The sequence below is a fragment of the Coturnix japonica genome, chromosome 10, assembly GCF_001577835.2.
Source record: "Coturnix japonica isolate 7356 chromosome 10, Coturnix japonica 2.1, whole genome shotgun sequence".
Classification (NCBI taxonomy): domain Eukaryota; kingdom Metazoa; phylum Chordata; class Aves; order Galliformes; family Phasianidae; genus Coturnix; species Coturnix japonica.
In genome coordinates, this window is record NC_029525.1 from 9,114,351 (window position 1) to 9,137,431 (window position 23,081).

The 23,081-nt window shown below is 43.8% G+C and overlaps 1 protein-coding gene and 1 long non-coding RNA gene across 4 annotated transcripts in view; one reads left to right on the top strand and one right to left on the bottom strand.

The window, feature by feature from the left end:
* The window catches only part of FBN1 (fibrillin 1), a 136,746-nt gene extending 115,644 nt beyond the window's left edge, over positions 1–21,102 (bottom strand). Inside the window, exons 1-3 of one of the 3 annotated variants that reach the window (XM_015872957.2) lie at positions 20,835–21,102; positions 7,574–7,656; positions 6,566–6,664 (exon numbers count right to left, since the gene is read on the bottom strand). In XM_015872957.2, the coding sequence (XP_015728443.1) occupies positions 6,566–6,664; positions 7,574–7,656; positions 20,835–21,007 (355 nt within the window). In that variant the 5' untranslated portion in view covers positions 21,008–21,102. The remainder of the gene's footprint in view (positions 1–6,565; positions 6,665–7,573; positions 7,657–20,834) is intronic. The other 2 variants (XM_015872959.1, XM_032446761.1) reach the window with 2 other exon arrangements.
* Positions 834–4,466, top strand: LOC107318755. The gene is made up of 4 exons (XR_001557480.2): positions 834–947; positions 1,139–1,237; positions 1,974–2,244; positions 2,326–4,466. It is a non-coding gene; the product is annotated as an uncharacterized LOC107318755 (long non-coding RNA).
* Positions 21,103–23,081: the final 1,979 nt, after the last annotated feature.

A 23,081-nucleotide genomic window follows, 5' to 3' on the forward strand; every position in this document is an offset into this window, starting at 1 on the left:
TTACTTGAACTAGAAAGCAGTACTAGAAACAGAAGATGCATATTTTAAGACATGTTTAAAATAGCAGTACAGAAAACAATACTGATTTACAGTTCCTAAGAACTACAGGCTGCAGTGCAAGAATTTGACACTACCTTCACACACTGAAATCAATAGCACTTCATAGGGAGCATAAATCTGCAGAATTCATCTTCTATCTTGCAGTGGTGCAAAGAGATCATCAGTAAGGGGAAAGTACTGGACTTCTGGTAGATATCACCAAGGAGTCTTATCATATGGGCAATGGGAAAAGGAGGCATTAAAGGTAAGGAAATAAGAAAGCTCCTGAGGACAGCCTGGCTCTGCCAACACATACAGTATCAGAAGCTGATCTACCCAGGTAGGACTTCTTGCACAAAAAGGTAAAGGAACAGGATAATTCCCTTTTGCATGCCTTCTATGGACTCACCCCATCACCACATAAAGCTGCTGCTAGCTCCTGTGCCTGCAGAGCTCACAGACAGCGCTTCCCCAGAGCCAAAGACCTTCCCTGCCAGGAGCAGAGGCTGGGGAGTAGCACAGCCTGCTCTCTTCAGCAGCAGCCCCACCATTTGTAACGATTAGCATGCGGGCCAAGTCCAACGCCAGTAAAGCATAAAAGCATGTGCTACGTTTTTCTAATAATAAGGACAAATATGCTTTTTAACTAGAGGTCAGGAACAACTTAAAGCTTTTCATCAGGCACAGAGCAGCAGGCTCTGCTCTCAGCAAAGTCCTCCTCGCAGCTCCCACTGCCTGACACAGCTGCTAACAGGGGCAGGCACACAAGTACGCAGCCGGGAAATGCTTTCCCTCTTAACAGGAACCACATGAAAGGCTCCTCCCCAGATAGGATTACGGGAGATCAGCATTTTAGTAGGTTGTGATGGAGCACTGGATACCTACCCCATGCTGTCTGAAATGCTCAGGTCAGAAAAATACAAATTGCATGTACTGCCAAAGCCTGCTGCTAACAGGTGCCATGCCAACCACTGAATTTTTCCTGTTGCACAAAGCCCTTAAGCATTGTTTGGCTTTTTACAGTTTGAAAGTATGTGAATGGAATCTTTTTTTTTCTTTAAAAGCAGAATTAATATTTTAACTGTATTGCCATCTACAGAGATTTGAATCCACAGAACAGAAGTTAAACGTAGAAATGAAGGATTTAAAGTAACCCAGCATTTGAAACACTGGTACGATTAATTCTTCAATTATAAAGGTAAGCACTCTGCCTCACAGTCCTTTTCTGTCTAATATTTAAGATACATCTTTGGATGTACTTCAGGCAACAAAAATGTGCTAACATTCCTCAACAAAACGAGAAATTGTCTGCAAATACAGAGTGAGTATTTGGTGAAGATTTTTGGACAATATCCTAAGTAGGTCACAAAAAGGTGTATAGTTTCTTTAAAATGTGTACTTCAACTTAGCTTTATACAATCTTAGAAAAACAGAGGGGATTACAAAAAGCATAGGAAATGATATCATCTGTCAAGCAGGGAAGGAACTTAAAAACCACAAACTGATTTCAATTAGAGCAAGCTATGCCAAGAGCTAATTTCCATTCCCACACGAAGACCAAAGCCATTTAAATAGTTTGAACTACATTTTAGATAAAAAGGTTAACAGTAGCTTATATGATGATTTTTGTATTATTTGTTCAAGTAACAGTAAAGTATATTTCCCCATTTTGGGATAAGGAGTGGTTTTACACATAACACGCACACACAAAAGTTTCCATAATTTGTCTTACTGCTTCTCAAAGGAACTTTTCCAAGGTAAAATACTTCTTCCTCCTTTTTAAACTGAAATCATTATGGGAGAGACTGTTGGGACAACCCATTGTAATTACTATAATGAGCTGTTCTAATCAGCGATCTTTCTCCCTTATTACTATGCAATAAAATCAGTGACATCAAGTCAGTAAACTAATCATTTTCTGTTGTCTTTTACAGGAATTCCAGTATTTCCAAAATAATACTGACTATTCTGAAACATTACCCTTCCAAAAGTTTATAGAAAAACATGCAAAGGGTTGTCTGGAGCTTAGATGATGACTTTAAGGCTGCATTTTTTAAAAGCAGCATACTAGTGCAGGTCCAGAGCCTCAGCTACATCAACAACTCCGTTTGTGTTGGTGGAGATATTCCACTAAATGAAATAACCTGTCCCAAGGTATTGCACTGACTGAGACGAGGAAAAAGCACAGGAATTACCATAAGGCTGGTAAGTCTATACTTACAGCTTTGCATTTTCTTGTTAACATTAACAAGTTATTGCTCTTAATAAATTATCATTCTCTTTCAGTTCCAATTTATAAAAAGTCTGCAATGGAAATTTCTCAAATCAAAACAGAGGTAACTGCAGGAATGCAGCTTTATAAACCTGCAAAGGAGATGGCAAGATCAAGAACATCCATGCACACTGTGTGTGGGCAATGTTTGTACTGATTATCAAAGAGAAATGACACGCTGCACATCTAAACATCACAGTTTCTGACTGTCTTAGTAAATTTCTAGCAAATGAGAGCAAAAACTTCATCCATACAGAGTACACTATCACATCACAACTGTTCCCAAAACATTCAGGGGATCACTAAGCAGCCAAAAGGTAACACACCCACACCATCAGCTCAGCGCTATCACCTAAAAAATATGGGGGTGAAAAACCTGAGGAGCAGAACCTGGCGCCTGGAGCCCAGTGCACTCCACAGGAGCAGCTGCCTCATCTCTCCATGCCACTGCTGAGGGAACGCTCCCAGCCTGGCTGTGCATGACGCAGGGTTTTGCCTGCCAGGAGCTGTAAACAAGGAATGATGGCCTCACTGCATCCCAGATGCTCAGCGTGCTTTCTCTGTCGAGTGACTGACTCAGGAGATGGCAGCCAGCACCAGGCCGGGATGCAGGGCTGCATCCACGCGAGGCAGCAGCTGCCTGAGAAAACCCACAGTAGCCTCAAAAACTTTGGAAACTTCCAAAAACTCAAGGCTTTTCACCACTTCTGACAGCAGCAGAATAAATCAAGGGGCCAAGCTCTGGCTGAGCAAACCTCTCCCACACCATCTCAGGGAGTGACCTCTGCGGGTGCAGACCTGAGGGCCTGGGTTGGGTTCAAGGCATCCTGCCCAATCTCTGAGGAAACCTCAGAATGATGGCTCTGATAGCACTCACTGACTGCAGCTAAAGGAACGTCTGTCCTCCACGTCGCTCACCCCCAGCTCCCACAAGGGCAGAGCAGCAAATGCAACATGTCAGGATGGTGGGATGTGCCTACAACATAAGCGTGGGCCAAAGCAGCTGTGTCTGGGGTGGTCTGGTTGGTAAGGGCAGGGAAGCCAGCACAGAAGACAAACTGCCCTCCCCATCCTATGCACTGCAGCGTCAGACTCATGTGCTGCAGGTTGAGGGATGCCTCCACATGTGGCAATGCTATCTCCATGCCTACTGTAAACAAACCCCAAAAATTCAAGAATTACTGAGAAACAACCACTGCTCCGCCAGCAAGTTCACTGATGTCATGACAATCCCTGCTGAGAAAACCACCAGTTGATCTTTTCAACCACGAATCAGATTCTTAAAGCTGATTTGTAACCAGAAAAGTCCCAACAAGTGACCTGCGTAAGAATCGAAGTCAGAGGCTATGTTTTGCTTTTCAGTCTGCACTATTTGAGTCCAGCAGACAAGTAGCCTGTCAAAGCTATTCTGAGTTTGGTTTCTGACTATGGTTGAACACAAATTAAAACCTGTAACCACTACTGATTCCTTAAGTACTAAAAGCAGATACAGCTTAAAATCTTCAAAAGAAGACTAAAACACATCTCATGTACAGGGCCCATATTTTTAATTGTGTGAAGTCCTGGTATTTTCACCTTCTATCCATTATTTGCATTTTAAATATAACAAATTTGTTTAAACCTGAGATGTAAAGCAACGTCTGCAATATACAGAAAAAGACAGCTGGCATTTGCCTACCTACCAGCACTCAGGGCAAGACACCTAACTTAGCATTCTTGCAATACACTGACTTTTGGCATTAACTAGATTTTTACAGAGTATAAAATGAATTGACAGATCATTTGATATGACTTAATCAGTGTGGTAATTACACTAGCATAATGACTGGACAGCATCCACTTCTGACTTTTTTGTATTACTTAAATTTTTTCTCATTTGTTAAAGTGTAATTAATAGATGGGTTTATGGATGCATATACCGTCAAAATATAAATTGTAGCCAATGTGAGTTGACAGTAACCCTTTGATGTCAAATGGTATTTTTTATGTTTATATTTCCTTTGTTTTCTAATAGCAGATCTAAGCCATTGTGGTCTATTGTGTAAATATGTATCATGGGCTTTGTCTGCAGTGCCAACAGAGCAAATGACTTTCAGAAATTGTATGTTCTGTAAGTCCTAATGAGGTGCTGGGTCATAAAAGTTATTACACAAGAGTGCACAGAAGCAGCAGTTTCTCTGTACAACAACTCAAGACACTTTTCCTTTTAAGATTGGTTTGCTTTACTAAGTAGAGGTGATGTGAAAACACACACATAGAAAAGTATCTGAAACTACTGCACTAATTATGCAAGATATAAACAATATGTTTATATGTTTTTACTCCACTGCTAAATGTATTTGGTATAGCACACAGAAAAGCAATTTTAATGTAAGCCTTATAGACACATGCAGCAGTATAAAGCAGTATAAAGACGAGGAAGTCAGCACTGATTAAAGCTTAAAATATGTAGAACATCCATACTTAGAGAAAGTATTCAAAATAGTAAACAGCTGTAGGCGCTGAATATAATTAACAACTGTAGTAAAGTGCTCTGTGGACCATTTATCTGTGCATTCAACTCCAACTAGTGCTACAACTACAGAGAAAAATGGTAGAATGTGTAAGAAAAATCACCACAAGAACAACTGTAACTTTACTCATACTCTATTTTGCTTTTAAGTCTTGACTCATAAACTACTTCAGTGTGGCCCAAGAAAAAATGAGGTAATAATAAAGCCCACTCGTTCCTGTCTTTTAGAAAGGTGCCAAAACATGTAACAGATGTAGGGATGTACCTCTCCTTCTCTACCCTGGAAGGGACTTAGGAGAACATCATGCTTTTCTTTACTAGCTTACAGGATCAAGGCAGATGCACCTGGTAAAACAGTAGATGCAAACCCAGGCAGGAACAAACAGAGACACTTGTGCAGATTTTGTGCTCTTTCTCCTCCTAGTTCTCTCTGGGAGCTACACAGCTCCAAACTCTCCTCACCTAACAGACATTGCAGGAGCATGAGAAAGGGGCTGAACTATGAAGAACAATATTTACCATTTTAGTACATGCCATTCCATTACATTCCACAGTTGTTATTGTTTCTCCACTGTTACCGCATGAAAAGGATGCTAAAGCCACAAACTGAAGTGGTCAGTTATGTGGGAAAACTCTTTTCAGCTAGGAAAGCAGGACAACAGCTAGGTAGAATATAGGAGCCAAGCAGATCACATATTAAGACTAGAGAGACATTCAAAATGAAAAGAGTAATGGTTTTGCTTAACATTACAGACTTCCCCACCGACTTCAGTTAATATGTTGTTCAGATAGTTACAGACATTTGTGTGGAAAAAAGTTTCCCCCAACCTCCTTCCTCAAAACTTCCTTTTTCATACAAATATTGGTGTCTTCTATATTCAAAGAGATAAACACCACATTCAAATGAGAGTACAGTGGAGATAAAAGTTGGCATCTCATATATGAATGGAGAGACTATCTCAAGTGTGATCCCACTCCATAATCAGATATTCAAGATTAACTGTTGAGCTGTTTTGCTCAGTGTATGAATTTCACTTCACTCATTTTATTCTGGGTCTGGGAAACATTCCTTGAATAACCGAAATCCAAACATTTCTAGAAAAAGTCATCTCTGAAAACTTTTACTTCCAAAGTATCTGAATTTTTCAGATGAAAAGCTGTTTCATTTTAAAACTGCCACCCATTATGTGCCTCCAGCATCTACAGAAGTGTCACTTGAATGAGGTCAGCAGCATTAGATTCAGTAGATAAGTACCAAGTCTGACAAGGAAGTCCTACAACACTTGATTAATTTACTGCAATTCAGTAAGCCGATATGTGTAAACAATAGAATAGTGTCTGGTTACAGTGATAGTAGAATTACAAAGCAAGATAAATTCAGCCAATTGCCAACAGAGATCTCTCTCTCATTACAAGGGCCTATCTGTATGTGTCTAATGTTGAACAGAGATATTATATTTTCCAGAAAGCAAAAAAAGACTGGAATTAGTATTACAAACTGACAAATAAACATAATTTATAATAAAACTAATTTAGCCAACAAAAAGCATCTCCAATAGCTAGCTTCTGAGTCATTCTTCAGTTTCATCATAGAAGGCTACACTCACTGTCTTTGCCGTGTTGATGTATGCCTGGTGACTCAGATGTTATTTGTCTTAAATATGAAGCACTGAAGTATCTGACATGCCTTACCAGCTTGATGGGCTCAAAAGGAAAACGAAAGACAAAGAAGAAATACTTACTTGATTTTGAACCACAGGAGGGGGCTATCTGACCATTTGGGCATGTGCACATATTTGGTCTAGAGCAAAATCCATCCCCACAGGAATGTCTGCAGATTGCTACAAATAAAACAAATACCTTTACAACTTGCTTTAAAAACCCCCAAACACATTACAATAACCAACCACGTGACAGAAAATATGCATTCAGCACCATGACAAAAACACCTATAAACCCACTAAATGGCATACAACAGATTCCAAGAGGGTCCCTTCCAATCATCTGTCCCTCTATAACAGACTGGTAACACCTGGAGCTCTAGTCTCTTCTGAAAAGGCCCAGGTACACATCACAGACTGCATTAAATACACAGGGAGATTTCCTTAGAAAAAAGAAACTGTGGTCCATTTTATCAAAGCCCTCCTGGAGGAAGGATGGCTTAGATGCAGTGCTACAATGCTCCCTTTATTTCTGCATTGCAGACACACCAGCGTAACAATTCCCAAATGAGAGAGCAAGCTGCCTCAGTATCTCTGAGGAGGCTCTTATCAACCTTTGGGTTCTGCTTACAGTACAATGTACAATACGTGTGAATACATACACAGCAACATGATGAACATATGTATACACTGATGTCCCTACGTATACATTTCAGGGACATGGTCCAAACAAGCAGAGTAAATGTACTTGCTGGCCCTGCCTCCTTCCATTTACTTAAACAGATTAACATATTCCACAGCTACTCACTCCTGAGAGTCCACACACCCCTTGGATCGCTTTACCACAGACTTAAACGGAACATGTGGATGTGATTAATCCTTTGTTAAATACTAGTATCACATCACTATATCGTAGCCCACAGAACTTTGTATATTAGCTTAATATATTTAAAACAGTGAAGAAATGATGTGTAGCTGCTATTGAAACCATGCAGAAACACATTTCAGCTCTGGTATACAATTAAAAATACCCTGAATTACAGGGACAAAGATAAACCTCAGCCATAACATATAACTAGATTAACTTACGGACTATGCATTGGTTTCCACCAGGTAAAGTTTTCCATCCAGGGCAACAGTAAGCATTGTAACGTGATCCACACACATTTGGTCTGGAAAAAAAAAAAAAAAAGAAAGAAAGAAAATGACTATTTCTTATTTTTGCTCAGAAACGTGTCTTAAAAGTAAGAGTCATAAAGATGGAAAAAGTAAATCACTGCAAAATACACTGAATAATTAAACCTAAAAGTGTGGGATGTTTTTAGCAGAACTACTCACCTATGATCACTGGGTTTTTTAGGTGGGACATAATTTTATCAATTAAAGATGACATAAAATAAAAAATCAAATCAGTAACATGTGAACAACAATAAAAGCATGGACAAAATTGTCTCTTATCAAGCCATATCCAAAAAAAACACCTCATAGGATTTTGTAGCAAAACACCCCTTTAAATATAAAATCCATTGGTGAACACAGAGGAAACTCAGTGCATTTTGAATCATAACTTCTAAGCTCCCTGTAGTTCTCACTTCTTCACTTTGTAGCACTATTACTGTTCTCTGCTCTGTCTCTGAGCAACACTTTGCACATATGTATGAGTAAAGTCATGCCATCGTGACATAAGCCAAATAAATGAGCCCAATTATGCATAACATAAATGACTTGCCATTAAAAAAATCAAGGATGTGCATGTAGACAGACAGAGGTCATGTGAAATGCAGGTGAAGGGCCTACTGCAATGAGAACTTATTGAACTTCTTAAATGATGGATCCATAGGATTTTTTTCCACCCCATCCCTCTCATCAATATTTGCTCTTTCAAATAAGTTCCTCAGAAGAGTCTCTAACATAAGCTGAAGGGACATGACACTAACACTACCACGATTACACTGGTAAAAACTGAAACACTGACACTGTTCTATGCCACACACTAATAACTTCTTTGTTAAAATCCAAGTAGCATTTATTTAATGCAACGATCCACGTATATAAAGCTAGTAAGGCACACCTTCGAAAAAGAAAAACGTGTCCCCTTTTGCTGTGTGTTTCATAATCTTAAGGAAAACTTTACAACCTGTATTTACTATTCTGAGGAATTATTCAATAGATTAATGGAACTAAAGCCAGCTGTAAGCTAGTACTTCCCAGAAACTGCTATTTTAAAACATTGTATACAGATTAGAGACAGATTTAAAGTGCTTATTAGGAAGGGATATTTTTTTTTTAATAATTATTTTGCTCTTTCTCTTTCAGAAAACTCTTCATCTCTGGTATTGCAAAGTCTAAGTAAACAACAGTTACCTCATATGGTGAGGCAACGTAAGAAAAACAATCTTAATATATACAAACATTAACTTCTGCATATTTTCTGAATAACAAGATCTTTTACTGTATTTATTTAGGGATTTCCACTGTTAATACAATTTCAAGTACCCTGATTAGCCCAGTTTTGGTGACACCTAGTATTTTCATTAAGTGCTTGGTCAGAAATACTTAAGTCAAGGCAAACATTACCATTTTCTTCCACTGGTTTTCTGTAACTACAAAGGGGTAACTGAGACTGTGAGCAGCACAATTGGGCATGTTGCAGGGCCCTTTTCCCTTCTTGCAGTCTTCTTATTCATACAATTCCGATGTATTCAGTTTTAGTAATGTCAGCTACTTCCCTGCAGGGCTATAACCATGTAACTTTCCTAGAGTTCCCTGTTCATCAATGCCAAATGTTGCTCCGTGATCATCTGCCAAGTAAGACTGGCAAGCAGACAAGTGAGATTGCTTTTCACCTTCTCCGGTCAGAAGAAATAATGGAACTTACTAAGACAGAATGGATTTGTTGCTACCTGCTACAACTACAGGCATAAACCACCCATTTCTGATCCAAGCTGTTAATAATCTGTAACCAGCTGATCATAAAGTGATACGCAGATGCTCTGTTAAATTTCACTCTCAGCAAGTATTTGGTTTTTGGGACCATCTGGTCCAAGTTAAGAGCCAGGAGCAGACTTTTGAGTCACAGGGAAACCCGATTTTTAAAATCTGCTTCCAAAATGGGGCTCTGGAAAACCTAGAAGTGCCAGCAATCATGAAGTCAGAGACCCTGAGAGCCTTGAGGCTGCCCAAATGCTAGACTACGCCATACACCCAAAAGCTCCAACTCCGAGGCAGCCCACTTAGCTTTCAGAAGAGAAAAAAAGAAGAAAAAAAAGTCATCAAACTGTACTTCCATGGAACAGTCTGAGTCTGACAAGTGTATTTTCCAGTGGAACACTTTTTCGTCAGAAAGCTGCTGTCTAGCTTATAAAAGAAACCTGTATTAAATTCTGAGCTCTACTGTAGGCTTCTTTCAGAGGGAGGAGGTGTTTTCTTCTTGTGCCTAATTCCTTTAAAAGGAATTAAGTTTGAAGGTTACTTTCATTGATATTTATGAGGTGATCAGACAGTAGGCCAGTAAGTGCCTGTAAATAAATAAAGCATTTAAAGGGATAACAATTTACCTCATGCTAAATCACAGACACCATCAATCAAATTTCAAAGGCTCTATCATGGTATTTAATTTAAGCAGTTAAGTACCACTGCGTTTAATAGAACGCATTTTCCCGCTGATATTATAGGCTATGAATACTAAAGAAGCATTTTATATTCTTATAAAACTGTTCTCACAAACAGCACTACTGAGTTCAGTAATAAAACCTGATTTGTAATGGTAAAGCAGGAAAAAATGCTCCTACACAACTTCACCCCTCTCACAAAGCGGGAACCCATTTCCTATAACTCAGCACACCCTCACTACGATGCCCAGCATGGAGTCAAAGATGGTAGGGGCAGACAATTCCATATCTCTAGAGCAAGTCATGCTTTAGAAAGCTCTTGTGGTCCCAGCCAGTGTAGTACAGTTAGGAAACAAGGAAACAACTCAATGGAAAACAAAGGTCCAGCAGCTCCTGCAGCCTTGTAAAGAGTAAATCCTGTCTGAAGTGGTCAAAAAATGACCTGACTGATCTTTCCAGAACCCCCTTATTTTGGATTATAAACTGGATAAAATAATGACTTCCTTTCACAGATCAATAATCTACGCTCACAGTTTCATGGAGGGTTCTGGGGGGGGATTTTCTAGGGGCTCTTCTTGTGGGGGGAAGGGGAAAATTCAGAGGAAAGGTGAAAGGCTTTCACTTTATTTTAGTCACTACTACGCTTGTAAATCATATAGGATTTATGTAATGGTGCAGTGCTGAGAGACACTGACTGATATCCAGAGTTTCATCAAAGACATCCAAAATCAACAAGAAGTTATGTCTTTGATGATCCGTAAGTACAAATTCAGTAGCAAAGTGAGTTGAATAATTATCAAAAGACATTAGTCATGCACTAAAAAAAAAAAAAAAAAAAAAAGCAGAGAGAAAAACATGCATCTGGAAATTCCAGTCATTAATATTTGAAAATGACAAGCTTGGCTGACAACATCTGCATGCACCAAACCAGCAGATTTCTTAGGAATAACCGCAGGGAAACTCCATCCCTGCTGAGAAGGGACCACCCAGTGCAGGAGCAGGTACCTGCAGCATCACTGTGTCCTCTCAGGGCCCTGCAGCCTGCCCAGGGGCATCCTGATGCTGCATGTCCCCATTCGCCCTGCCCAAGACCCTTCTCCTGAAGACAGCATCGCCCATCAGCTGCTCCCAAGGCAGGAAGAGCTTCTGGCAGCGCTGTGTGCGAGGCTTCGGGCAGACAGCCGGACAGCAGCACTGCCATGCGCCGGCCAACACTGGTGTAACCCAGGTTGAATCAAGCCCAAAGCGTGGGTCTCGGGTAAATGAGACAGAGAGACCAGACAGAGTGGGCAGGGGACGGCTGCACTCCAGATAGAGCTGAGCCAGGACGCTGGGGAAGGTTTCTCTTCACTCCCACGTCCCACTTCACTCCCTGCGCACACACACGGGGATTCCTCATGGCCTAATGAACAATTTCGATTAACTCCTTGGCTGCAGCAGCTGGCCTATGTTTAACATAGCATAGAGACACAGCTTTCTGGCAAAAGAGAGGCAATTTAAAGCAGTACCGTCAGCCAACTGTTATTTTTAGAGGAGCAGTTGCCTACTTTCCTTCTTATGTGCACAGGACCGGTACTTGCTAAAGCTGACCCCCAAAATATTTGTTGATCCTTTCCAGCTAGAATTTGAGCGGGGCTTCCTTGCTTGCACAGGGAGTTAAAAAGAATGACAAACCGCACTGAAAAAAAATGGTATTCTGGACTTAAAAATGTGGCTCTCTAAGTCAGACTTTAACCAACGTACTAAGAAATAGTAGCTCTGGAATGTGAAAAGGAGTAACTTTCAGTCTTTTTTTCCAGAGACACATCTCTACCTTTTGCTGTAAAACAGCTTTACATACCTTCTCAAACTACTCAGCACCTCAGAGCAAGTGCTAAAAGCACAAATTGGCCCCGACCTGTTGACTGTGCTGCAGCTTCACTCAACTTTCCCATAGATTCAAGAACTTCCACCCTTACTGATGCTCAGAGCCTGACCGGGCAGAGCTGGAAGCAGCCCAACCTAAGTTCACCTGCCTGGAGGAGGGGCTGAGCCAAATTTCAATCACATACAAGGAAAATCTCAGAAATGATGCTAGACTTTGAGAGCAAACAAAAGAAACTGAGTTCTGTTATCTCACAAAGTACACATTTTTAAGCAAAAGATGTGTTTTACACACAAGGGATTGCTTTTGATACACTCATTTTTGCCAAGCAATAAGTGAGCCTGGATGTTTGTGCCATGCAGAGAGCCTAATATGATAACTATTTCTCACTCTGACAGTAAGGATACCGCTGTCCCAGAATCCTGGCTCAGTTCAACTAGAAAAATAACATGCTGAGCAGCTCTACGGGTGTCTTTGGCTCTGGCCTATGTACAAGTCAAGAGTTCAGAACGACATGCAAGTTTCCTGCAGCAAGACTGAACACTTTTCTAACCCTAACTTCCATCACACTGTGACAGCTAAATACAGCAATCCCACAGCAGTATTTAACATTAAGTGAATTCTTCCGCGCTTGCTCTGAAAATCTGCCTGTGTCTTTTCCAGGGAAGACTCATCTAACCTGACAGCCAGGCTTTGTTCCCATTCACAGCCAGGGACAGACGCGTTTCTGGCACGTATTCCCTCATTGTTCCACATGAGAATGTCAGTGGGTCCAGTGTGACACCCAATTTACATGGCTGTATAGGGCATGTAAATAAAAAAAGTATGTCGCCACAAAAACTGTCTGCTGCACCAGAGAAGCATAGCTGGGATCCAGCAGGTAATCCCATAAATAACATTAAAAATAAAAGAATAATAACTATAATGATAATAAAGATAGTAATTATAATATTTTGTTCTAATTTTTAAAAGTGCATTCAGAGGAAAAGAAATTGGAGCCTTTCTACCCTGGTGTCCCTATATAGCACCCCACAGGAAAAAGCAGTAGCAGTGGCTCCAGGGCAGTGCTCAGCCCTCCAGACATCACTCCCACTGGGGGTGCAGGAAGAGATGAGGTTGCAGCTCCTGCACCACTTCCAGCACTCACTCTGTAACTGTTAATATCAATGCAGGTGGACCTCTAACAATCTTCCAGGGTATCAGCTAGCACAGGATTTGCCAGCCCGTGCTATGCATTGATGTGGCACCAGCACAGGAACCGTGTGTGGCACACGGGTGGCCGGAATGGGCTGGTGCTATGCCATCCCTCCTCAGAGCACATCCAAGCACTCACAGAGAGAGTCTCATAAACCTGACAGCTGTATCAACGCTTGTCAGCAAATGCCCTCGGGTGTTAAGCAACTCCTCTAGCTCGTATTTTAAAACACTCTCTGGTAGGCTACTGGAAGATTTATTTTTGCTAAGACAGAAGCGTTCCTCCTCCTCCCTCCACCACACACTGTCTCCTACCCTCTGACTCTCTCCACGCTGGGATAGCAATGCTGCGGTTTTGAAAGGTCAGTTAACTGTATATCTGCTGTCGTGCAATGGGAAAGCCCTGTCAATGCTGGTCCCCAAGTCTTAATTCACCCTGTCCCCAGCAGTCACTGGTGGTTTACTTTGTATACAGGGAAAAGATGGAATATCAGAAGGAAAAGCAAAGAAAAAGAGACAAAAATAATGTTCCTGAAAGGAAACAAATTCTATTTTGAAACATCACTGGATATTCTGATGTCCTCCAGCAAAACATGAGAAAGAGGGAAGCTTGAAGAAGAGGATGAAAATGATTAAGCCTGTAGACAAAAGAACTGCGGCTTTTGTTCGGTATTTTTGAGGCTTTAATGGTCATGAATCATTTCATAAAATGAAAAGTAAAAAGGAAAACAAAAGATCCTCCAGCAAGTCTGCATTCAAAATATTCTCTCAGATAAAAGCTGGGACTCCTTCATACTTCAGTGAATATTTATATGCAAAAGCAGAAGGCACAGGTTTTAATTTAATCGCTCCGCTTTGCCTTCCAGTGTACCTGCCAGAGAAAAGCCCAAACTTTAAAGAGCTGCCATAAAAAGAAAGAAACTGATTCTCCTTGCATCTCTATCTACACATCAACCTTAGCATGAATGAAGCTGGTTCTGTAAGCCCAAAACCCCCCCAAAAAAAGAAAAAGAAAAATTAAACTGAAGTGGGAAAGTCAGAAAACAATCAAAAGAGACATCCACAATACAAGGCTGAAGAGCTAGAATATATTTTCCAACGGAGTGCAATGGATAATCAGAAACACTCCAGGCCACAATTGTTCCATTTTACAAAAATATTTACTGAGACTGGGGAGTAAGACCAAAGTGACATAGATGCATCTACGACTTCTTTGTATTTAGGATTCAAGATGGAAATGAAGAGTAACAAGATGGAAGGTGATCCTACTGCGAGAGAAAAAGCCCATGATTAATTTCTGACTATTTCCATATGTATACATTCAAAGACCCCTAGCTCCTAAAGTCTTGTTTAAGGAGAGATGGCTTCTGACCAGCCAATGTCCGCTGCACTTACATCAAGAGGAAGTTCTGGTGATCCCTGCAGCTAAATAGTTCGTGCACTACTGTTCTAATAACCAGAGGCTGCTAAATCCATGTATGTATTTAAAGCGGCCCTTGTCAAAACTTGCACTGAAGTTTATACAGAAAGCATTCACATTTGCAGGATGGAAGATGAATGATGACAAACAAGACTGTTCAAAGTGAGCAGCACAGCTGAATGACACATTGCAGGAAAGGAAAATAGGCATTAGGAAAACAGAAGCTGCAATTTCATTCAATAAGAGTCACTGTAAATGAAGCAGACAGACAGCCCGTTCCTGCCAAACCCTGGCCCAGTGATTTTCCCATTGCTCCCAATGAACTGAGGGCTGCCCTATGCTGCAAAGTCCATAGCCCCAAGCCCACTCCAGTCCTCAGTGTTGTCACTGCAGTATTTTACTGCAATGAAGCTGCATGTAGAGCAGCTCAGCCAGGTAATACAGCGAGCATACCCAGATCAGACAGGACTGCCACTGAACACAAGACAAAGTTTGTATTGGCTGTCAACAAGGAATAAGTTTACTTTTGCAAACCTTAAACTGGCCCTTTATCGAGGAACATATTTTCAGAACCATGATTTGGCTTCTTCAGTCTCCTCCAAATAATTCTCCCTGCAAACCTGAACAGTAACCACAGATAATTCTCTGCCTTCCAGATGCCCTCTCCACAGCTGCTGTTCTTCCCCTCAATCCTTTACACATCCTACAGAGCTAACGCCATCTGCCACTCAACAAAAGTCCAACAAAACTTCTACAAACTGAGAGCAGAAAGGGCCCAGACAGACAATCCTGCACAAGATGAGACAGTCCCATCATGGATCCAAGGAAGAAAATGATTACCTGGAACACATGGAAAGAAGCAGTGTAATCCACATCTCTTATTTTCTGAACAAGAGCTGTAGCATAACTCTCATCCTGTCCTTGCAGCCAGCTATTCATAGCCACAGCCAGCTTTCAAAGGACACATTCAGGATGGAAAACAATATTGCTCCTTCCTAGGATGGATACAAAGTGGCAAACCCAAAATGAAGTTCTCCACCTGGAGACTAAGTATAAAGTGATGGCAGGCCAGCTGAGATCCATTCAGCAGCACCTGGGTGAGGGCAGTAGGCCAACCTGATGCAAGCAAGAGCAACGTGGGGTTAAGTACCTATATAAATGCATTAATTATATTTTAAAAAAAGTGAAAGAAGGGAAGAAAGGAAAGGAACTACATCCAACTCCTGATCATCAACATGTTGTCTTGGCAAAGTGGGGCTTGGTGACAGGAAGCCTGTCTCATCCAAGTCCCCTGAGCCAATACAATATTTCCAACACAACCAGGTTTCACACAGTATGTCAAGAAGATTGCTGTGCTGCTTATTGTAGCCCTGTTCTTAAGTTTGCTCTTTTTGCAACTTACTATCATCAATGGAAAACAAACACCAAATAATTCAGAAGTACTTTTCTGATGTACTTTGGAGGGAGGGGATCTGATTCAAATTTCAAATCACAGACACAGAACACATCAAAACTATTTCAGTCCAGCTGCAGTTTGATATGAGAAAAGCTCACGGGGGAAGACGGGCTGAGAAGCTGGGAACAGATGCATGTGTTGTGTCACTTGTGAAAGGCAGCCTGGGACAGGGCTCACCAAAAGTTTATGCCATCAGATGGCTTTTCATCATGGCATGCCCAAAACGCACTGAGTCTTAATTCTGAGCTGCAATCCATGTAGGCCTGGGAATCCAACCCCATAAATCATAAATTACAGATTGGATTAAGGCCGTTTAAGAGAGACAGTGTCTAAATGACAGGATTTGGAAATCTCAGTGGAGAGCACCAGGGTTACGTAGGCCTGGACATTTATTTACTTTCTAATGTCTGCCTTCAGCTCAAGAACAATGTGGAACTACAAGAAGAATGCCACCATAGGAGCTCCTGCATTGCTCCTGGCTCTGGATAAAGCAACACGGGGCACGCTACTGTCAGATAGCTTTCATTAAATGCATTTAAAATTTACATACAGTGGTAAAACTAGTGTATTCAAAACCATAACTAAACCACACCATGGCAGTGACAAGGACATCTATCTACATGATTAAAACCAAAAATATTATGTTATCCCTCTCAGTATGAGCCCTTCAGCAAGCACTGATAGCAGCCAGTGCCTTACATCCCACTCCCCAAAGAAAGTCACACCAATCCACATCCTGGGAGAAAGCAACCAGGCACACAGGACGTGATGCTGACACCTATGAACTCATTTCACTCCTTTGTTAAGATTTCCATTTATGCACAGAATAATACTATAAAAATAATAGTAAAAATAGGATCCCGGCCGCTCTCCTGCTCACAGAGGGACACAGGCAAAGCGCGGCACCAGCAGCCAGAGGTGCACAGGCCAAAAGTGGTACGAAAAATGTTTGAGGTTTTTCAGTATAAACCAATATTTACCGGTACGGAAAGTCTGCTTTTCTTCAGCAAGCTTTTAGTGGTAAATATTGGTTTAAAAGGAAAACCAGAAGCCCTAATTATATACTTTAATACTGGAATTATGTTATAGGCTTATAAGATCTGTTTTATTTCTGAGAGTGGTGATGTACAAAAAGGGTCAAATCCAACCAAGTTTACCCAAAGAAGCCTATCAGAAAATCTGTGAACTTCATTGCTTGAGTGCAACCAATAGAAATTGGTCCAAGACCAACTGCCCATTGAACAGCCTTAATCTGTGAGTTTTATGAATTACATCGGAGCTAATTATCACATTCTGCAACATTCACTATCATTTCCACTTAGTAACAACCATGAAATTAAATCACTCCCGCACAAATGTATTTAAGGAGCATCTGAATTAGAGGCATGCCACAGCTCAGGTATCTGGAAGAAGTTATAGATCTTTCAGCGTTTCTGCTGAGTTACTTATTAGGCAAATGATTGGTTTCTTTGGACATTATACTGAGAAGAGGCTGAAAAATGTTTAAAAAACTTAAGATCTGATTGATCCTCACTGAACTTGAGGTCCTTGTCTGGCGTCATAGAAAATGGGAAATCTTAATTAATTGTCGGATCTTGAAGCACAGTAATTCCTGTATTCTGCAAAGTCCCAATCAAACCACCAGTGGTTTATTTTTGACTTTCTATTCCAAAGACTGAAACATATAAATGGCTTTCTTCAAGTACGCGCTGTTTAGAAAGAACTTCCCACTCACAGCACAGTTCTGTAGATTTAATTCCTTCAAAAAGCAGTGCTATACATTCCAGTGCTTAAGGAATAGCAGGATAAAAGCTTGACGCCTTCTCATTCAACACACTATCGTTTGTGCTAAAGCCTTGGGGAGTCTGAGGATAAAAGTGTCCCAATAAGATGCTTATTATTTTAACTTGCTGAGTCACAACAGATTCCAGCCATGTTTCTGTGAAGGGTGAATATAAAGATGATGAATTTAGTTATGTACTAAGATAATTACTGCCTTTATTCTGATTGCTTTGCGATCACTTAGAGGCAACAGGCACCACGTTCAAATGCATGGCATTACAAAGACTTCCTTGCAGATGTCTTCATAGCTGGATCAATTCTAACTACATGAACAGCAAGCTTCAGGTCAGCAAGCTTTTCCACTGCATTTATAATAATGAAAGCTAAAATATAGAACCACATTATGTGATTGGAGAATGCGCTGGCATCAACCATGAGACAAAGGTCACAGGAAAGACAGCAAACATCTGCAATCAACAGCCTGCAGTAAAAAATGATAAGATGATAAATTCCCTCAGGCTTCTCCACTGCTGCAAAAAGAAAGAGCCAGTATTCACAGAGACTTTCCCCACTTGTTTTTTTAATGCTAAGACGTTTCCAGTAGTCATTATAATTAAACACCTACGATGTCTAAACTTCAAGGATTTATCTAAGATTGTATCCTTGTGCTCTTAGCATGAGAGCAAGAGTTCACTTCAAGAGAAAAAAAAAACAACAAAAAAACAAGAAAAGAAAGTCTTAGTCATCCACAATAACATCAAATAAGGTTTCCCAGCAGCTGTTATGACTTGTATTACAACTCTCAGACTCCCAAATGTATCTGTGCTGATGAACACGTTAAAAAGTCCCCATGTAAAATCATATTTTTAGTGTTTTGGTCCATTCAATAATGAATTTGCCCTGTCTAATGTATATGCACTTCCTGTCCATACAAAATATGTTTTCCACCTGGATATCCAAAGAATTAGTTCCAACCTTGTCTGTTAAAAAGACAGTTCTCTTTATTCATCCTGCACAGCACACTACCACACCTAAGGAAGCGCTCGCCATTTCCAAATGGTCCATGTCATGTGGGAGTCTGCCCACAAAGATAAAGAGGACTGTGTGTTGACAAAAGGATTTCCACCTCCTCCAAGCAGCCCTGGCACTTTCAGCCTCAAATGAGATTTACAAAAAGGGCCTATCAACCAAACTAACAGCTTGCTTTGTCATTCCTGTATCTCGCAATTACGCTATATAAGAATCTGCCTTCCCAAGGACATTCATTTAGAATTGTATTATTCCAAGTATTTGACCAAGATACAAAGTACCTGAATTCGATACACCATTACCCCCAGCATTGTGGATTACCAAAGTGATGCGTAACTCATATTGAAATGAAGAACCATTGCAAAGTGCACAGTAAGCAGAAGGCTTCAGCAAACATAGGAATCATAAGACTGAATACTCACCCTAACCCATTTTTGCTTCCAAAAATAATTAACAGTGAAATACCATCTGCTTTATTATACATCTGCATCACTCTTTGAACAGCACAGTTGCATTCAACAAAGAAATGTATCCTCTGCTATGTGCCTCCAGCTCCCACTCAGGCCATCAGGGCAGTGCCCGTGTGTTGCGTGGCACACTTTGTCCCAGAGGTCAGAAAATGGTGTTTGTCAGTCTGATATTAGTTCAGAGTTCTAATATTAGGAAGTTCACTAAAGCACCTTGGAAGAAAAAGGTTCTTTCTGGTAAATATATCTCCTTACAAACTTGTATTACTTGCAATTAGTCTGACCAACTTTGATATAACAGTCCTTAACTCCAAGAACATCCTCTGTGATAATCTGCTTTGTCCTCTGGTGACAAGGTATGAGGAAACACAATGAGCCTGACCCTACCACAGCAGATCCCTGAGCAGTGCCAACAGCTCGCACGTGTTGTTGTGGAAGAAACACCAAAAACCATCAACCCTTCCCCAAAGGAAAAATAGCCAAGATTTCAAATCTGCATATAAATACAATGACAACACAAGGATGAGGAGATAAGCAAGAAATTAAAGCATCCTTATCGAGGCCTCTAAGGAAATAAAGTTGTAACAGCTCCTTTTGGGGAAACCAGGGAAACAAAACCCCATTGCATCCTTAGCACGGCACAGCTGCCTCTGGCCCCGTCACATCTGCCCTCTGCCTGACCAGAACCACCCGGCTGCGGGCTGAGCGGCTCCATCCCAACACTCGAGGAACCAAACCTCTCTTTTATTTCCCCTTCCACTACTTCAAGGCTCTCAGCCTCACAGCAAACTCTGTTTTCAGCCGCCCGTTCCCGCAATACCTTCCGGCTGACGGAACGGTTCTTTTCGCACGGGAAAGGTGCTCCGTTCGGATTCAGGCAGCGTTCTGCCTCACGCAGCTTTGCTTTCTAAGAGCGCCGTGCTACGCATCGTCCCGCAGTGCCCCGCGGTGAGCTCAGGCTCTAACGCACGCAGGCTGCCGAGCACCGAGCACAGACAGCTCTGCTGCCACCGGTCCCCGCTCCCGCCTCCCCTCAGGTCACGAATAGCGGCAGATAAGCGCAGCACGACGAGCAACGGGGCGACGCGCCGGCAGGAGCCTGAAGGCGGCGGTGGGGGCCGACAGCCGAGGGGACGAGCACGCGGGGCCTCCGCGCGGCTCCGCTCCCTGCAAAGCGGGACGGGGGATGCGGGAGGAATGCGCGAGCCCGCAGCGAGCCGTGCTGTGCTGTGCCGTGCTGTGCTGTACCGTGCTGTGCCGTACCGTGCTGTGCTGTACCGTACTGTGCTGTACCGTGCCGTGCTGTACCGTGCTGTGCTGTGCCCCTCCCGGCAGCCGCCTTAGCGGCCCCGCTCCGCCACGGCTCCCCGGGCCGGGACGCCGCGCACCCGCAGTGCGGATGGGGCTCCGCTCCCTGGGGATGCTGCGGGCGGTGCCCGACGCCCCCCCGCCCGAGCCGGCCCCGCAGCCCTGCGGTACCCCCGCCCCCGGCGGCCCCCTCCCCGCACGGGGACACCCCTCACTTACCCTTTGAGCGCGTCGTGCCCGCCGCCGCCCTGCCCTCTCCTCTTGGCCCGGCTGGCTCGCAGTTCCTTGGCGCTCGCCCCCTCGGAGTGCCCGGCGGCGGCGGCGGCGTCCGCCTGGGACGCCCACAGCACGGCAACTCCCAGGGCGATCCCCAGCAGCCGCCCCCGCCACATCGCGTCCCCCGAGCCCCCGGGCTCAGAGCGGCCGCCTCCTCCTCCTCCTCCTCCTCCTCTCCTCCGCCGAAGTCCGCCGGTCCCCGCCGCGCCGCCTCCGCCGAGCTCCCCCGAAGCGAACTGCGGGGAGAAAAGGGACGAAGGGACGTCAGAGGGGGAGCGGGCACGGCCGCCACGCGCCCCCCGCCCCCGCCGGCCCCCGGCCAGCCCGGCGCTACCCGCCCGCGGGAGGCGGCGGACGCGGGGGATGCAGAGGGGCCGCTCGCGGCCGCGTTCCCTCCGCCCTCCCTCGACGGACGGCGCTCTCGGTGTCTCGGTGTTCCCGCACCCTCCGCGCACCGCCCGCGGCCGCCGCCGTCGCCCTCGGAGCCGCTCCAGGCTGTAAGCGCCCGCCGGGCACCGCGACGAGCCGGGAGCGCGGCGCCCGGCCGGGACAGGGAGCCCCGCGGACACGGAGCCCCGCGCCCAGCCCGACCCGCCCCGGGAGAACCCGCTGCGAGGGGCGCGCTCCCGCTCGAGCCGCTGCCGCCGCCGGCTGCCGTTCCCGCTGCTGTTCCAGCTGCGGCCGCTGCACCCACCGCTACTCCAGCTGCGGCTCCAGCTGCCCCCTCCCTCCCTCCCTCCTCCTCCTTTTTCCCCTCCTCTCTCCCCCCCCTCCTCTTCAAGTATCGCCCGCGCACCGCTTTCTCGCGAGAGAGAGGTGAATAAAAATGTCCCCCCACCCCCGAACCGCCACCCCGAGGGCTCCGGAGGTGGGAGGCGGCCGCGCCGGGCGCTCGGCGGCAGGAGGGACCCGGGCGGGAGGGCACCTGCATCCCGACGGACCCCGGCCCGTAGGCGGTGCTGCCCGGGGCCGGGGCTCGGCCGCTGCCCGCTGCGGTCACCCCACGGGTCCCGGGAGGGGGGAGGCAGCAGCAGCGGGAGCTCGGTCACGTTAATTTACAGAGTAAGCGCCTACAGCGACACGAGGGGACTGCTGCAGTTCCGTCTGAAACGTAGACAAGTCCTAAAGGTACAGCGTTATGCATCCAATTAGCAGCGTTCGAGAAGTAAAACACAGCATCTCTACTTCCCTTATAAGGAAAAACAGCAGCGAGGGGAGCTTCACCTTCGAGGATCCTGCATAGCCAACAATAGTGCCTTTTACTTAGCATGGCAGAGATAGAGACCCGCTGCTTTGAAAGCCCTGGGGCAAAAGCTGGAAAGAGCGAGAGTCCAAGTTTGGCACATGTGGGTCAGTACACGAACAAAGTGGCCCCATTTAAATGAGAGAAACCAAGAATTAAGCGGAAAATCCTAATGCTACAGATCCAGTATTGCTTTATTCCACTGGTAGAAGCAGTGGATTTGTTAACTTGTGGCTTTGATAGATTTTATTAGCATCATCATCTGTGCCCTAGAGCAGCAGGGCAATTCTGAGCCTGCTTTACAGGAAAGCTGAGTTAAGGGCAACAGAGGCACAGTGAGTACTTTTGTGAATAACTGTGTATCTTACAACACTGGATTTCTTGATTCTTGGTCTCCAGCAGCTGTTTTTCAGCAAAAATGAAAGATGAACTTCCACTCGAAGTGGAAGTCGCACACTCCACCCCTTGCTGGGGCAATTCACACACAAGGATGACACGGATCAACTTTCAGTGGTGGAAAACAAACACATTCAATGTGACCCATGCTAGAATCAACACAACCCATACAATCCAAACTGTTAGCACAGAGCCGGGGGGAATGACGAGTCTGCACCAAGGAGTGCCCGCTGGAAATAAAACACAAGTGGGATGGTGGGGTAACAAGAAAGCTCCATACAATTACTTCCAGAATTGCACAAGAGATGCTTTTCTGCTTTCAAAATTGCACGCAGCTCCTAATGCTTGTGTGGAGTTGCTAACCATGATGTAGCCCTGAATTTACTGATGTCAGTGAAAAGCTCTTCTCCAACTCATGGCACCGTTTGAGTTGGAAAGGAGCTTTAAGGGCCCTCCTCCAGTTCAACTCTCCTGCAATGAACAGGGACAGTCACAGCTCTATCACCAGACTTCAGCTCAGTACTTACAAGATCAAGAAAACTCAAGCCATA